The 18,036-nt window shown below is 51.8% G+C and overlaps 1 protein-coding gene across 1 annotated transcript in view; it reads right to left on the bottom strand.

Annotated features, from left to right (window-relative positions):
- Positions 1 to 17,399, bottom strand: part of JAM3 (junctional adhesion molecule 3) — a 30,897-nt gene extending 13,498 nt beyond the window's left edge. Inside the window, exon 1 of the mRNA XM_014883596.2 lies at positions 17,296 to 17,399. Within this exon, the coding sequence (XP_014739082.1) occupies positions 17,296 to 17,350 (55 nt within the window). The 5' untranslated portion in view covers positions 17,351 to 17,399. The remainder of the gene's footprint in view (positions 1 to 17,295) is intronic.
- Between the last annotated feature and the right edge of the window lie 637 nt (positions 17,400 to 18,036).

Raw genomic sequence — 18,036 nt, 5'->3', positions numbered from 1 at the left:
GATTTAAATCTCCTGACTTAAACTGGGACCTTAAAGACCTGACTGCATTTGCTGCAGAGAGGGCTCATTAGCATCCAGGCCACGCACACAGACTTTTTTCTTCCTTTTCTTTTTCTAGTTTTTTCTTTCCTCCCCCTTCTTTTCCTCTTTTTCTTTTTTTCTTTTTTTCCTTTCCTTTTGGACAGGAAGATTTACTGTTCTACCTGCTAACCAGACAGCAAAGCAAAGCACCCTGAGGAGTGGAACAGGTTGCTCTCAAGGAAATATGGAACCCTCTTAGGTCAAAATCCTCTCTGCAAAGCAGCTCCTTCTGCAGCCAAACATTCCTGCTGTCTCCCAGGCAGGCAGGGAAGCGTAGGTGTTGTCTGGGAAGACCACACAGAACTTTCTGATGGTTTCCCCAAGCCTGGTTTCATCACACTGGGCTGCAGCTGCAGACAGACTGTCTCAAATCACCATCTGATCAAGGCTTCAGCAGCTCAGAGTTTCACAACCTTTGCCTGCTGTGGCATTGCAGCGTGGCTACAGATGAGATGTTAAGGTCCTGCAGATCTGCACCTTCATAGAAATGACCCCATTTCATTAAAACAGAGTTTTCTCTGTCCCAACAGAGGTGGCTGGAGGGACCAGCCCCACAAAGGGACCCTCACGCTGCTGCCATCAAGGAAAAGAATTTATACTTTTATACATTTATACTCCATTTAATACCCTGCAGATGTGGCTGTACAAGCCTTGCCCAACATCTTAATCTGGGCCTGATCTGGGCCCAGCTCTGCTGTTTTCCCAAGCTCATCCCCTGGGCTCTGGCTCTTCTCCTGGAAAGGACTGACTGTACGTGTGAGTGGGGAAGGAAGCAATATTTGTGTGGATGACTAATACCCAATACTTAAAAGAGATTAGGATGGAAGCAGTAAGGGCTCGAGAGTTTCCAGCATGTCAAACTGCATCTCTTTCTGGAATATACTTCAGGCCAACTTCAGCTCAGAGGGAAAATGGAAAGAGTTGGAATTTGCCCCTCAAAATCAGGGATGGAGGGTACTAGAGGGGGAACAGAAAGGAAACATCAACAGGAAAGCTGTTATTGCCATTCACTGCATTCCTGAATTGCTTCTTCCTTCCCAACAAACCTGAGGCTGAACTGGAAGCCTTATTTCCCTCGTGTGAGCAACAGGGAATAGGGCATGGAGCTTCTGCCAGGGGATTAAGTCCTGCCCAGAACACTTCTTTGCTTTGCTGCTGTCCTCTGGGTCAAGCCCCTCACACAGATGCTTTGGGCTTCCAGTGTTAGGCTGAGTCTCCAGGAGGGAAAAACAGAGGCAGGTGGCCTTGCTGTGTGGTTCTGAGGCAGGAGAGCTTCTCCTTACAGCGTCACCAAGGTTTTGGCAAAAAAACCCCAAAAAACGGGAGAAATCCAGATCACTTGGCCAGGAATGCATCAAACCAGCCAGGATGTGCTCAGTGCTGGTCTTGCCATTTTCATTAACAAATAGGCAGCCTAATTACACCTTCAAACTGTGCTGGCTTGCAGCCAACACCAGGGAAATCAATGCAAAAAATGGGCCATGAGGGGATCCCAGGAGGGCAGCTCATCTCCCACCTCTGCTTTAGGGCATGAAAACCCCAGGGATGCAGCTGGCCAGGCCCCTGGAACCCTGAGGAAGATGAGGGTCTCCTGTGCAGTGTTTCCCCCCCATCATTTCCATCTGCCCAGGTGCTGCACCCTTCTCATCTGAGCCTCAGCCCCTCCACATTCAGTGTCCCCTGTAACTCAGTAAGGACAAACAGTTCCAGTTCACTGGAGGAAAAAAAAAGAGGAATGGAAATCACAGTAAGAGCAAAGGCACACACTATCTCAGGCAGGAGGGGATATGCCACTCTGTGACCTGCTTACCAGATGAGAATGCCTTGCAGCAGCAAACCCCAGGGACTAAGATGGCGGGCACTGAAGAGCAGTGGCAACTTTTGCACAGGGCAGATTTGAAACCAACCCTTCCTGCCTATTCCCACTTGCCTCCCATTGTTTCCCCAGCCTAGGAACTGCCATGCAGGCACATCCTACGTTCCATCTCACTTCAGCACGTCCCCTTCCTCCCCAAAGTGGCAGATGCTGGTACCAAATTAGTGCAAAGTGGGAGGGAACCAGCAGATAACTATCACAAGAGCCAGGGCAATGGTGTTCCTGCTGTCCTCTCCCTTCCTCCCAGCAGGACTCTCCTGGCAGCAGACAGGTGCTGAGGGATGAAATCCAGGACACAGTGGGGTCAGGAGACGTGACAGGGATCTACGGCCAGTGTCAGAGAGAGGGAATGAACTGCAATGGGAAAAGGGGCAAGTTCCTTTATTTTTGGCTCGTGTGGGAATTTGACTCAAGGATTGCTGAGAATCTCAGAAGGCACGGTGACGTTTTCCAGGCTGAGCGCCAGCCGAGGCACAGACTTGATCTCAGCAGGTATTTGACTTCCCTGGGAGCTGGGATGCTCGGTACCTGCCTGACCCTGGCTTTTGATGAGGACACACATCTCAGAAGCTGCCTGCAATGCAAAGACAGGAAATAAGCGGATATGCTATCAGCACCAGGCTTTGCAGTGCTCCTTAGTGTCTGGCTGTGTCCCAACCATCAATACAGAGACTTGCAGGGGTTTAGCCTATAATCCTCTATTCCTCTGTCTGTGACTCTAATCTCCTGATCCTCCCTTCTCCTCCAGCCTAGAGCTTGACTAGCAAAACAGGGATCCGAGGTTCTGCTTATTGAAGACCAACCATGTCATCTTTCCGTGGAAAATGGGAGTTGGGAAGAGAGCAGCAGTCATCAGAGCCAAGAGCCGGGAGTAGGCTGGAGAAGGGAACAGGAGAGGGCGTGAGCAAGCACACAGAGAAATCATTTATGACAAGACTGAAAGCAGCTCTCGTTTTAAGAACATTTCCTCCAATTTTACAGTGTGATTTTTGCCTTTTTCCTCCGCGTGAGTATAATTCTAGCCCCGGGTACAAACCGCAATTGTCTCGCTAACGCGCCGCACGAAACACGAACAAATGAACGCTGCAGGAGCCTGGCTGCAGGCACCCAGGGAACATCCCCAGCTGCCTGAGAGCAGACCAAGAGCTCTCAGTGATCCCACTGCCGTCATTCCAGCAGGAGAGGTGGGGCTGGCCTCCGCCAGGCAGCTTTGAAGCTTTGCAGCGGATCCGTCAGAACAAAGGATGCAGCCCCACAACGGGGGGAAAAGCACTCAGAGAGCCATGTGCAGGCCCAGAGATGTGATTTTAGGGGCAGCCCTGGATCACAGCAGCAGATCTGGAAAGAGTTCCCTTGTTAACATCAGCCCGAGCAAGCACAGGCTGCCAACCTGCACGGGAGAAGCGCCGCAGGGTTCAGGGGAGATTATTTTCTTAGGAAGCGCACCGGGGAATTAAAGGGAGCCCAAGTGAAGTCACAGACAGATAAAGATGAAAAGCGTGACACACAGAGCTATTAGGAAGATGCCAGTGTAAATGAGCAGGGGGAGAGGGAAGGGAGAAATGCAGTGTCAGAGCAAAGAGGACAAAACCCATCCTGGCTCAGCCCAGCCTGGATTCCTGACCAGGGCAAGTCTGTTTAATAGAGCAGAAACGAGCCTTGGCACGGAGGGGTTAAAAGATTACTTGTCCCGGGGGAGTTGAATTAGCCACATATCTGGGAACTAACTTCTCCCAGACCCTGACTTGTTTTTCTCCTTAAACATCATCTGCTGCTATTTTTAGCAGAGAATTTTCTCAGCTGAATGCTCCCAGTTGAGTGCTGGTCAGAGCCCTTTTCCCAGGGACACACGGGCCCAGCAGGACATGCTGGTCCCTGGCTCAGCTCAGCTCTGTGCCACTGTCCTGCCATCTCTGGGCTTGGTGTGCCACTCTGCCAGCTCTCTCCTGAGGCATGGGGACAGTCCCCAGCCCAGCCCGGGGCAGGTATGTTAAATGCCCTCAAAAAGCCAGGGCAGGCTACAAAGTCAGAAACAGCTAAAAGGGGTAGACTGGATTTGGTAACTTGCCTAGAGGCTTTAGCAGCATGAATGGCAAAAAAGGTGGGAAGGAGATCGAAAGAAATGATTAGGCTGACATAAATATCAGGATCTGCTTCTCAGGATTAAAATCTATTTGGATTCGTTCCAGTTCCTCCAAGGGAAGCCATGGAAGCCTTTATTGTTCATAAAAGTTGCGACTAAATTCGGACTCTATAAAGCTCAAGGAAATACCTCTCAGAGGACAACCCTGCTGGAAACAAGTGAGGTAACTCCCTTCCTCTTCTCTGCTTTTCTTGGGGCCTTCATTCTGCCTTGGCCAAAACCCCAAGCTGTCCATCAGCCCATCAGTGGCTGGCTCCTGGCTGCTCAGCCTCCAGCACTGCTATCTGCCTGCCTGGCTGCAATTAGCAATGTGTCACTGGATGTCTGGGCTTCTCAGGGAGGCAACGCCTGTAACTCCTTTTTATCTACAGCTTGATTTAATACCTGCCTGCCAGAGATCAGCATGGAAATCAAAAGGCCGCATCAGGGCACACGGATGGACAAATTGAGCAAAGCAGGAGCAAACCCCTGATTTGTCTGTGCAAATGTGCAGCTCAGGCTGGGGGACCCGGGAGGACTGAGCTCTGTGGATGCTGGGGATGAAGCACAGCACAGCCACAGTCAGGCAGGTCCCTGTAACAATGGCCCCTTCTTGGTCAGTGTATCTGTTCCCTGTGTGTCTTGGAGTCATGTCAGTGAAGCAAACAGATTGGGAGCATATTTGCACTCCCCACAGCAGCACAGAAGCCAGCCCTGACACAGAGGAGCAAGCTGGGCTCTTGGCTGCTCCGTGCCTCTGTGCCAAGTTTCCAGTTCTGCTCAAAACCTGTGGTCGAGCCCGGCTCTGGCAGGGGGAGAGGTCAGGAAATGCTCAGCTCACAGAACCTGGCAGCTGCCTGCAGGAGAGGGGAGCCAGGCTGAGCTCACCTGTGCTCCTCCAAGGCTTCCCAGGTGACACCAAACCTGGCACAGCGTCGCTTTGCTCTCCTCACGGCCACGCTGAAACAACCGGGGCCAGGGCAGCAGCACAGATGCTGTGGCAAGAGCTGCCTGCAAAAAGCTTCCCCCAGCCCTGCAGGAATCCCAGGAGCCCCAGATTTCTCTCCTGACCTTCGTGAATGCATTCCAGCACATGGCACTTAACCTTTGAGGCTCCTTTGAAAATCCCAGTGCCAGCGTTTCACGGATGACTGTGCTTCCCCTCGCATCTGCCCCTGTATCAGATGCTGCCAGCACCTCTCTCTCTCTCCTGGCTCTGCTCCCAGCTGAAGGACAGACAATAGGCATTTGAATCCAGTCTCCACTTCCCCTCCCAAACAGCCCGGGGAGATGGCATATCAGAGACAGCGCTGAGAGCAGCGCTTGCCAGCCAGCCACAAGTCTCTCCAGATCCCAGCCTGCCTTCCCCTTCCCTCCCACAGCCACACACCCACCTCTGCAGCAGTCACTGGGCACCCAGGCCAGCTCTGCTGGGCAAGTCCTGCCATTCTCCAGTTAGCCAGACCAAGGGAGCCTTCTCTCAGCACTCTGCTGCTGCCAAAATCCACTGGATCGTCCTGGATTCCCAACCTGCCGGTCACAGCACTGGCCAATGGACCTCTCCTGGACCTCTCTGCCATGCCAGCTCACTGGAAACACACTGGCCACCTCCTGGACCTCTCTTGCTCGCTCTTAGGAGCATCTACCTGTAATTAAGTGATCCAGGTTCCACCTGCAAGAGGTTCAACCACAGTTCTGGTGAGAGTTGTCTTGGATGCTCCTGAAGAACCATCCTCCATCTTTCTAGAAATAGCTCTGCTTCTGGAGCCATTCAGCCTGTTTGGCACCATTCCTGCTGCTTCAGAGATAACAACAGAGAGTGAGAAAAACCTGTCTAGACACCGTTTACCTTCCATGGACTCTCACTGCCACATCAAAGCACCTCTTCAAACAAAACTGCAAACTGGCCAGGTAATATTCCCCAGCCCTCCTATGCTTGCTCCAGCCAGAGGCAGGGACTCATCCCATCATGCTCTGGAGTTTATCTTTAATCCAGGCCCTTCTGACAACAGGAAAAGAGGGAGGATGAAAAATCTCATTGCAAGCACATCAACAGAAGTCACCTGGCTTCCCACTACCCAGGTGGGGGCTGCATGCCTTCTGCTCAGCACCCAGATACAAGCTGAGATCTCACCTGTCTCCTCTGGGCAGGCTGCAACCCCCCAGCTCCTCTCAAAAGCTGCCACACACTTGTCACACTTGTCCCTTCTGCTCAGCTGCTGGACCCCTTGCCTTCCCAAAGCCACGTGTGTGAATGCTGGGCAAGCTTTGCTACGAGCTGGGGATCACAGAATCTCTTCCTGTGGCACCCAAGGAAAGGGAGGTCAACACCCAGCTCGCCCACCAAGTCACTGTCACAGCAGGACAAAGGCACAGGAGCTCAGGCAGATACTCAGGATACCTTGAAACAAGAAGAGAATTTCAGGTTTCTTGAGCACAAATTAGTTGAAGTCTCTGCTGTGGGGAAGCACCTGGCACTGGCATCGAGCACTGACCCCATGCAGCCACCACGAGAGCAACATCTATCTCATTATTTTAATCAGGGTCCTTTGAAATACCTTCTGTGTGAGAGACAGCTACGAAAATCCTGTCTGGCTTTATTCTGTCTCAGGCAGAAACAGCCTTTATTTAGCAAACTGCTGCTAACAGCTCTGTCTCATTAGTCAGTGTTTAGGGAACCAGGCTGCAATTGTTCTGAAGTCTGGCATTGCAGAAAGAGCCTTGATAATGAGGTCTACAGGAGACGATTCCTCCTGACAGCCCCACAATGACCTAGAAATCCTACTTAATTCCCTGTCAGGGAAAAGTGCTGAGTAACAGCGAGGTGCAGAGGCACTGGGGGCTGATCCCAGAGGAAGCTGCAGCCTCTGCTCTCACTTGGGGCTGGGATGCAAGTCCAGGATGGCAGAGCCAGCCCTGCCCAGCTGCAGCAGCTCCCCAGAGAGAGCCTGAGGGGCAGAGACATGGGGCTTGCTGTGGGAAGGTTTGTAGCCTTGTCTGTGAGAGATCTGGAAGCATGCAGATGTCCCTGATAACACAACAGGAGGAGGCATTTGGAAAATCAACAGCAGCACCTGGATCTGGGCTTCTCAGGGCACTGCCTCCTCTGGATCGTGCTCACCTGCAAACTGTGCCAAAACCCTGCCAAGGAACTCCCTGGCTCACACAGCTCCACTTTTACCTCTAGGACTGGCATGGCCAGGAGCTCGCCAGCTCCACTGCTCCCAGCAGAGCCTGTGCAATGTCCTGCAGTGGAGCAGCCTCTGGAGCTGCACAGGTGCCATCCCCAGGACGTGTGGCATGCAGTGTGTGTGCCCTGAGCTGCTGCTCAGCATCTGACACGTTCTGCCCCAGCTGCTTTTCCCCCATTCCCTCCGAGGAGCAAGGCAGCAGGCTGGGGCAGGCTTGGCCCATCAACACCCCACTCTCAAGTGGTTTGTTTGCCACAAGCAGCACATGGACGTGGCCACAAACCTCTGGGCTGGGTGGCCCAGAGCCAGCTGGGCCAGAAGGTGAGGCAGGGGGACGTAGCAGGAATGTGGGCTGGACACAGCTGACCTCAAAGGCCACCCCCAGCACAGACCCTCACGGGCATGTGCTTGCCACCTGTTTCAGGCAGCAGACGAGGGGCTAAGGCAGGAATTCTGGAGCTGAATGCAGAGTCTGTTCAGGAGGGGTCTGGAGACTCCCACCCACATGATGTGAGGCTGAGGGTGCTGTCTCAGCCCCTGGCACAGGAATGCAATCCCAGCCCATCACGTGCAGGGCTGCTGTGTTTAAAGCACAGCTCAAATGTGCAAAAGACTGCTTAAAAAAAAAAAAAAAAAAAGAGAAATGTGCAAATGAAATCACCAGCCGAAACAGCGTCTAGAGACAAGCCCAGCCAAGTCCCTCGAATGTCAGCAGCAGAAGGAGGGCTCAGAAATGGAGAACCCGGCTCAGTCTGTGCTGGCTCTGCTGGCACACACAGAGGATCTGCCTCACACACATGAGGAAAAGACATATGCTGAGAAGGGAAGGCCCAGCTTTATTTTACCAGCCTCTGTTCCCACCCAAGATGTGCTTTAAAGACTGCCTTGCAAAGCAGGAATTAAATCCAAAGGTGCCTATGCATCTTCCTTGCTGTCATCCCCATATCAGTTATCTCCAGCCTGCTCTGAGCCAGAAGATGAAAGGATCCTAACACCACTTATCTGCCCACTTAAGAACATGCTTAAAAGCTTGCTCTTAAAGAGCAGGACACTCAAGCCTGGGGAAGCAGCTGTAAATTCTTCAAATGGGCTTCCCTGCATTTCTTTGATGGAGCTACTGCTTCTCAATGAGGGACAGAGATACCAAGAGGAAACTCGGGAGGGAGGAAAGCCTTTATAGCCAAGCGAGTCTTTGCCTCATGTCCAGGAGCTGAGTGACAGATGTGAAACTTAAGGCGTGTGTGCCTCAGAAGTGACCGAAGACGAGCCAGGAATTGAAAAGCTCTTGGGAAACATGGAAGCAGCCAGGACTGTGCCATATTTGTCACTCCAAAACCACGCTCTCCTCGAGCTGCACAGTGTCACAGCCAGCAAAGGTTAGGGATCTCCTGGCACGCTGCAGGCAGAGCTGCTGCATCCAACCCTGCTCCAGAACTAAGCCTCAAGGCCAGGACCTCTCCCACACAGCCCCATGTCTGAATTTGACCCTCAGCTCCCCTCTTTGTAGAGCTGCTTGTAACCACGGTGAACCTGGGTCCAGCTTGCTTTTGTCATTTAATAGCTGACTCAAACTGTCAAAATAGCCAAACAGGATCTGTTCCAAATATTTGCAGAAAGAGGAGGATCAAGGAGCCTGCAGCAGAACACCAGGAGCCTGCCCAGGCAGGGAGAACAATCCCTATTGTGGACCAGCAGCGGGATGCTGGTGGGTGATGATCACGCCCTGGGATGTGGGGAAAGAGCCCTCAAATCCTGCCATGCTCTGGAATAAACTGGAATCTGAAAACCCCTCTGGCCCCTGGCAAAGCCCCAGCCCTGCAGGACGATCAGCCCTGATCACAGCTCAGCTGTTGGCTTGCAGAACCTGAGGAGCAGCTGGCAGTGGGAGAGGGGGGTACCGGGGTGTCTCAGGAGCTGCTGCCAGCCCCAGCACGGACTTCAAAGGGTTCATCTTGTCCTGCTGTGGGGGACAGGACAGCTGTGTGCTGGCCAGCCCCACCAGAGCATTTCTGAAGGCAGCAGAGAGGGGCTGGTACCTGGTGTGAGCTCCCCTCAGCACACACAAGGCAGCTCCTGCAGGCAGAGCTCCGTGCTGCCCTGAGATTTATGGGATGCTGAAAACTGGCCAAAATGAAGGGAAAACACCAGCTCCAGAAGGATGTTTACCAACTCAAACAGCCAGTTCTGCTTGAGGGAGAGCCCACGAGGCTCAGTAGGCGATTACAAGGCACTCTGCCAGTTCAAAGGCAGCTCCATCAGCTCTGAAGGAGATAAAGCATCGCCTCCCTGAGAAATCAGCCCCATCCATATACACTACATGCAGCCTCAGCAGAGCAGCTGAAAGCGAAGAGGGAGGGAAACCAGCACCTCATGTGTGTGCTGTAGGAGCCTCTAGATCAACAAGGAGATGTGTGGTGGGTGAAGCCAACCTGTTCCATGGCTCGTGTCTCCAATGCCAAGAGCAAAGCACGGAGCAATCACACTAACAGGGGGTGCAGCACTCCTTCCACTTTGCTGGTGCCTAAACACCCCAACAACCCCTTCTTCCAAGGGCTCCCACAGGCTGGGGAAGGCAAGACTAAATCCAGAGATCCAGAGCACAGAGCTGGGACTTCCCTTTCCAAGATGCCCAGGACCTCCCCAGCACAGAGCGGATGTTTTCCAGGCTCTAAAAATAACCAGCTCCAAACAACGTGGTGGTCATAAAGAAATATTTATCTTCATGCTTTTGCTGAAGATCAATACGGAAGAAAAAGATTAAAGCAAAGATTAAAGTGCGTATTAAAAATAGCTGTTGATGAGTTCCCTTTGAGGGGATAAAAGTGATTTTACAGAAGCAGCAAGAGCTGCAGGACTTTGCAACACCTTCCCTGCCGTGTGAGCTGCCGGAAATCATTGAGGAGAGTGTCAGCAGCCAGAGGCTCAGGAGGAAGTCCATTAGCAGGCAGCAATCTCCTTAATGGACCCTGGGGTACATGGGAAAAGCTGCTGTGGACACAGCCAGTTATCATCCCACAGCCCCAGGAACGCCCCTCATCTTTATGGCAGCCTGAGAACCATGAATTCATCTTTTGGGGAGCTTCCAGTGAGCGAGGACACAAGTTGGGAACGTTTTTGCTTTTTCTTCATCTTTTTTTTTTTTTTTTTTTTTTTTTTTTTTTGTCAGCCCCCAGCAAACAGCATGTGCAGAAGCTGTTCTGTAATGCAGGTAACAGCAGCAACATCCATCAAACCTGTGTTTTCCAAGGATAACATCCTGGCAAAACAAAAAAATGCTGTCTCCACGGGTGATTTGGGGGCTGAAAGATCTTGTACATTTATACACAGACAAAATCATTAAGTTCTCTGCTGTGCAGCCACCTCCACTCGAGGTCTCAGAGCAGACACAACCTCCCTGGAGGGATGAAAAGTGGCAGGAACCTTTCTAGTGGGAATAAAAAGCAAGAGCAGAGCTCTGTCTCTCTGCTAAAAGGTAAACCTGGCTCTCAAAAGAGCTCTCCTCCATGACCTTGCTTGCCAGCCTTATTCCATGTTGCTAATGAAACACAATTCCTGACTTCCCCTGGATACGTGGGATTTTCATGGGCTCCTTCAGCAACCCCTAAAGGACCTCATGGTTGGACATCTTGAGATACACCGAGTGTCAAAAATGGCACCTTAATTAGATTTCTCAAGGGGAGAGAGCTGGCAAGTCAGGTGCTTTCAACAGACATGAAATTTCAGAAGTATTTTACTCCCACCCTTCAAATCAAAGCCTAAAAGTGTCCCTATTTACGTCCTCCCTGTCAAATACTGGCCACTTATATAAGAAATTGCCCAAAGTTTATTAAGGCAGGGATTTTCAGAGGAGGTCATGGGCATTAGAAACCCAGCCTAGTAATAGGAACAAATCCCCTTAGATTTCAGTGGATTTCTCCAGCTCAGCAGAAAATCTTACCTAGGCCACCATAAAAATATATTTTTAATAGCGTGATTAAAAATCTCAAAATACTGCTGAACATTGTCCACTGCTGCCTTTTAGCCACATGCCAAGGATAGAATAAGTCCCTGGCATGCTGCAATTTTAAAGCTCAGTGTCTTCAAATGAGCCAGCTGTGCCCAAAGGAATTAAAAGGACTCTTAAAAAACCCGCTGATCTCACATTTGTGTTGTAAATAATCAGGTACATTGAAGGGAGTAGGTTAGAGAGTGTTCTGGCTTCAACTCTGAAATCCCTGGGATTTATGACTTAAAAAAAAAAAAAAAAGAAAACAACAACAAAAAAAGAAAACCCTAAGCATTATCTGAACACAATTTAATTTCATCTACTTCATCTATTGGTGCCCTGAAAAACCTTCATTTCCCTTTGTAACAGAGTCTTAAGCCCTGTGCTCCAGCCCTTGAGGGGCACCACAGAGCCCAATACCTGGGATTATTTATACTGACAAGCAATTCCTGCATGACAGAACAATTCCCATTAATTTTTCGAGTTTATCTGAAGTACCTGTGGGCTGTCAGGTTACAACACGTGTGTGGCTTCGTTTCTCTTTGATTATCCAGTGCCAGCCCAGAGCTGACTGGGCTCTCATCTGACAGTCTCAGCATTTTACAGGTGAGTTCATGGGAATCTGACCCAACTGTGCTCTCAGGAGCTGGAGACATTTCCAAAATATTTGTTGTTTTGGGGTTTTTTGGTTTGGTTTTTTTTGGGGGGTTGGGATTTTTATTTTTCGGGTTTTTTTTTTTGGTTTTTTTTTTTTTGTTTTGTTTTGTTTTGTTTTGTTTTGTTTTTTGGTTGGTTTTTTTTTTTTTTTTTTTCTTTTTTGTTTGGTTTTTTTGGTTTTATTTTTGTTTGGGTTTTTTTGTTTTGTTTTGTTGGGGGTTTTTTTTGTCAACTCACATTTATAAATTTTGCTCCTGCCTCTGCTGCTCTTTTCCCTGCCTGTTTTCTGGTTTGGAACAAACACCTAAAGCAATTTCTTCCAATCCCCTTCACAGCAGAGAAGCACCTTCGACAAGACACTGAAGAACTGCAGAGGAGCTCCCTCTCCAAACCACACTTTTTGCATATTGGGGTTTTTTTCCTAAGACATTTGAAGGCCTGGCTGAGGATGTAGCTCTGAAGAACAGGACCCCAGCTCCATTTGCAGCTGTCCTGCTGCTGCCCTCCCTGTGCTGGACAGCTGAAGTCCTGCCCAGGAGTCACACAAAGCCTCCTCAGAGTGGCAGCAAGGCCATCAAAGGGAGAGCAGGACCTCAGCTGGCTGTCCCTGAGCAGGAAATATCTTTAAAATACACCTCCCTCAACATTTATCCCCCAAGGAAGCTGCCTGGTCTCTGAAATGAGAAGCAGGAGTTTGTGAGGAGTTGATTATCCCTGAGCCCAGCGTTCTGGTGAACCCAAGGAATGGACTCCATGAACTCCTGATTTATTTTGGAAAGTCCCCACAAGAAAGAACAGAAACTCTCCAAACAACACCTCTCCCCTCAGGTTATTCCTGTTGGTGCTCTGAAAGGTCACAAGCAAACAAAGACCTGAGCTTTCCAGCCAAAAAAAAGTCCAGTTTTTATGTTATTATTTATTCTTCTGAAAAGTGAAACCTCTGATTTCCAGCAGGGAGTTGGAGGCTCTGACCCAGCAGGTATTTCCTCTGCCCCAAGCACAGCTATTGCCAGAACTGCACCCAAACAGCAATCCAGGCCCTTTGGGGGAAATTTCAGGCTGTGTCCAGAACATTCATTAGTGCAATTAAAGCCATTAGTTGGCTCTGAGGCCATTCCTGACTCAGCAAGGGACTGGGGTTGGCTGCACACGCCCTGAACTCCTCCACTCCACACAAGTGATGCTCAGTGCTCCGCCGGGTTTTGATCCTGTCTCACAAAAACACGATACTCCCTGGGGGCTCTGAGGGAAGGAACCAGCCCTTATCAATCAGGAGAAGACGCTGCAGCTCAAATTCCCATCGATAGAGAAGCCAGATTGAGAATGTAATTATCCTAATTAATTTTATATCTGGAACTCATCTCCTTTTACACAAACAGCAGTTTCCAAGCAGGCCACCGGCTTTTTTTTCTTGCACAGAGCAGTGGTTTTATCTTGTTGAGGGGCATGTTGGCAACACAAGCTCTTGCTGTGCAGACAAGGACTCTCGAGGACTCAGGATCCTGTTGGCCCGTGGAAATCTTTGCTAACTCCCTCCCACCACTTGGGGCTGGCTCCTAAGGAGTTCACGAACCTTCTCCGGATCATCAGGGCTTGATGCAATCAACTGTGAAGCATTAGCTCTAAATATACAACTGGGAGGCCAGTTCTGCTTCAACACACAAACACTCATGGCACAGGATGAGCAAGCAGCCAGCCCAATACGGGACAGAAACTTAACTAAAAACCCAAGCAAGCTGCAAGGAAAGCAGGAGCGAGTGGGGGCTGATCACTGCTTTGCCCTTTGGAGATGGCTAAAGTTAGGGGCAAACTGGCAGGAGGCCACCCACAGCTTTTTGTCCTTGTTGGTGGAGCTAAATGCAGCAGCTCATTCCGCTTTATTTACTTGTTTAGGTGATTTTTTGGCAACTCCGAACGTGTCCCTGGTGCAAATCCTCCGTGTGTGGACAGATAATTGAAAAACAACTGCTGCAAGCCAAGAGACCCAGAATTCAACTTGTACAGGGAAAATAAACACTGAAAGAACCCAAGCTCACAAAGCAGAACAACATCTCAGTCCACGGGCTAAAGCAAACACATTCTACTCTTTGCATCTCCTCGTGTTTCAGCAACCAAGAAATTCTCGGAAGTTTTCGGGGCAAGAGGGAATGTGCTGGTGTCACGTTCTTTGTCAACAGCTGTAAAGGAGATGTGCATCCAGCCACTCTTTGGTGGCAATGCCAGACCCTGCTTACCCAAAAAGGAAAACCAAGCCCTTCCTAGGAATTTTTTAGAAGATGTTATTAAGCATCTGATTTTGGCAGCGCTCTCAAAGCTGTTTGCCCCGGTTTTTTACTGCCTGTTGAAAAGAAAGAGATACTACAAATACTTCCCATCAGAAAATACCAACAAGCAACTTATCATCACTGCAAGAGAGCTATCAACATTTCCACTGAGTGGTTTTTGGCACTGACAGCTGACTCAGAACAGTTGTTGGTGGCTGGGACAGATGGACTTCATATATTTAAAAAAAAAAAAAAAAAAGGAAATGAGAACTTCTACTCCATAGATTTTAAAAAGCCTTTTGCAAAATCCAACCTATTACCAAGCCCTTAGAATTAAAATAAAAGGAGATTTGAATGTAATGAGCTTTAAAACTGAAATGTGCCTGGGACTTGCCTGTATCTCCCTATGAAGGACTACAAGGTATCAGCATGTTCTATTTTCAACAGGAAATACTTGAGAGTTTTGGGAGGGTCTCCACAGCTCTGCCCTCAGCCCAGCACGTGAAATCCTCCAAAATCCAAATATTTGTTTCCCTGGGGAAGCTGGCAAGAAAAGACCTCGAGGTAGAGCTGATGTAAGCCCCACTCTCCCTCAGCACTGCCGAGAGCTTCTGCTGCTTTAATTATGACCATGGCATTTCCCTGATGTGCAGAATCTTTAGAGGCTTTCAGTGCCTGGAGCTGGGAATGCACTGAACGCTCCATGCTTCACTGGCTCCCGTTCCATGGCAATGCTTTAAGGCCATGATCAAGAACAGGAGTGGTTCTGGCAGCAACACACAGGAGGAGGCAACCCCAGCTCGCAGCACTTGGGAGTCACAGCAGCACCTCAGAGCTCAGAGCAGGTCACACTTGGGATTTCAGCATCTCGTGAGCTTTGTCTCCTTCTTTTCATGCCTCTTTTTTCTTTTTCTCCCCCAAGTAATCAGTTGGCACAATCACATCCTTCCAGTCACACTCCCATCCCACTACCCAACACCAGCCCTGCAGGCTTCAGTACATGTCTAATTTTATGTACTGCTGACAGCATAACCCTATTTTAGTGGGGTGCCCCCAGTAACTCAAGTCAGGCATGGTGGAAGTAACCTTTTTATTCTCAACCTCATTCTGCCCAATCTTTTTTGGGCTTATGACCCCAAATGTAAACATTACTGGAAATCAACACAGGATGAGGCACTTTGGCTTTGAATTTAATGAAAAGCAAAGCCTGGTACCACTGGGTTCACTCACCAAGTAAATTTTCTCAGGCAGATGTGTGAAACCAGTGGGGTTTGGCTGCTTTTAGCAACTATTGTGTTTCTGAAGAAAGGCAGAAATATCTGGAATTTGTTTCCATTCTTCCTATCTTTTAGGCCAGATTCAACAGGACACTTGGGCTCTGCACATGTAACACAGGAAGGAAATGGGACACCTTTCTACCTTGCAGCCCTGCTGTGAGGGAAAGCCGTGTCAAGTCTGTGGTTTTTCCCATTCAAAGGGAGCAGCTGAATCCAGAGTTAGTGCTGGGCAGACCGTGTGATGCTCTGGGATCAGGCACTCCTGATTTCTCCCTGTTGCTGTAGCTGTCTCTGCTCCAAACCGCAGCAAAGCAGTGAACAGCAGAGCGTGGAGCGTGTGACAACCCTCTGCTTGTTGGGGATGAGTGTCACAGTCATCTTCGCACCCCTCCGCTGACTGATTGGGTAAAAAGTGCCCAAATCTCACTTTATTTGATACCCAAAGAGACTCTGCAAGTTCTCTGCAGTCACTGGAGGATTGTTTTTACATCCTTAGATAAACTGTTTGAAATATTTCCATTCACTTCAGCCTTGAGTTGACCCAAAGCAGTGACTGGTGAGTGTGTACACGCTCAGCCCGTGTATTTTGGTACTCAGCTGTAGGCTGGTTGTCAGCCTAACCCCACTCCACCCCATCTTCTCCTCCTGCCATCTGGGCAGAGGGGGGAGGACAAGGCGAGCCCACCGGCTGCTGTCCCCCTCCTCATCCCCCCACCTATTAATAGCCAGACAACAAATGAGCCCAAATTCATTCCTGAGCGGAATTAGCAAATGTTTTTGCAATTAAAACTGCAAACATTCATGCGGGGCCCCCCGAACAATAGGCGCCTGTGCCTGGTCTTGAATAGGCACTAGTGTCCGCCCTGCCTGCCTGCCGAGCCTGCACATTCCTGGCACCCTCAGCCCTGGACCCGCTCCTTGCTGAGCTGGGTTTTGGGATGTTTCCCTCTGTCCTGTGCGTGCGTGTGTGTCCCACGCTCCCTCCAGCATCCGCCGGGTCCTTGTCGCCAGCCGGCCCCGTGTGCTGGCCCGTCCCCCATCCCGCCGGCTGCCCCGCACTGTCCCCGCATCTCCCCGTGCTCCGGCCAGCGCATCCCTCCCCTCCCTTCCCCGGGGCGAGGGTCACGGCAAAGCATCCCTGCCAGTGCAGGGACAGGGACAGGGACAGGGACAGGGACAGGGACAGGGACAGGGACAGGGACAGGGACAGGGACAGCGCATCCCTGCCCTTCCTCGGGATCGCGACGGGGGCAGCGCATCTGCCCCTTTCCCTGGGATCACAACCGGGGCGGCGGATTTCTCCTCTTTCTCTCACTCCAGGATGGGGACGGGGGCAGCGCATCCTTCCTCCCTCCCTGCCCCAGGATCCCGACCGGTCAGCGCATCTCTCCCTTTCCCTGGGATGGCAACCGGGGCGGCGCATCCCTCCTCCTTCTGTCTCTCCGGGATCAGGACGGGGACACCGCATCCCTCCTCCCTCCTGATTCCAGGATCGGGATGGGAGCAGCGCATCCCTCCTCCCTCCTGATTCCAGGATCGGGACGGGAGCAGCGCAATCCTTCTCCTTCTCTCTCTCCCGGATCGGGACAGGGACACCGCATCCCTCCTCCCTCCCGGCTCCGGGATCGGGACAGGGACACGGCATCCCTCCCCCTTCTCTCTCTCCCGGATCGGGACGGGAACACCGCATCCCTCCCGGCTCCGGGATCGGGACAGGGACACCGCATCCCTCCCCCTTCTCTCTCTACCGGATCGGGACGGGGGCAGCGCACGCCGGTGCCCGGCCGCGGAGCCGGCGCTGGGCGGTGCGGGGCGGTGCGGGCGCTGCCGGGCGGTACTCACCGAGCAGGGGCAGGAGGAGCAGGAGCCGGAGCAGCTCCGGCCGCCGCAGCGCCATGATGGGGTGTGCGGAGCCGAGCCGAGCCTGCGCACTGCCCGGGCGGCGCCGGCCCGGGGGCGGGGGTGCTGCCGAGCCCGGTCCCGGCTCCGCGGGGGCACCGGCGGGGGGCGGGCCCGGCACGGCCCGGCACGGCACGGGAGGGGAGGGGGCACGCACCGCACCCACGGGCAGGGAGCCCGCCTCGTGGGAGAGGGGATGGGCCCGGCTGTGGGAGCCCTGGGAATGGGGAGAGGGGATGGTCCTGGCAGTGGGACCCCCACGGGTGGGGAGAGGGGATGGTCCTGGCTGTGGGACCCCTGGGAATGGGGAGAGGGGATGGTCGTGGCAGTGGGAACCCCGGGAACGGGGAGAGGGGATGGTCCTGGCAGTGGGACCCCTGGGAATGGGGATGGTCGTGGCAGTGGGATGCTCATGAGTGGGGAAAGGGGATGATCTCGACAGTGGGACCCCCATGAATGGGGAGAGGGAATGGGCCCAGCAGTGAGATGCTCGTGGATTGGGAGAGGGGATGGTCCTGGCAGTGGGACCCCCGGGAATGGGGAGAGGGGGTGGTCCTGGCAGTGGGACTCCCACGGGTGGGTAGAGGGGATGGTCCCGGCAGTGGGGTGCTCATGAATGGGGAAAGGGGATGATCCCGGCACTGGGACCCCCATGAATGGGGAGAAGGGATGATCCTGGCACTG

Source organism: Sturnus vulgaris, chromosome 23, assembly GCF_052056855.1.
Source record: "Sturnus vulgaris isolate bStuVul1 chromosome 23, bStuVul1.hap1, whole genome shotgun sequence".
Lineage (NCBI taxonomy): Eukaryota > Metazoa > Chordata > Aves > Passeriformes > Sturnidae > Sturnus > Sturnus vulgaris.
Note: the sequence above shows the minus strand (reverse complement) of the source record. Positions and strands in the feature narration are given on the sequence as shown.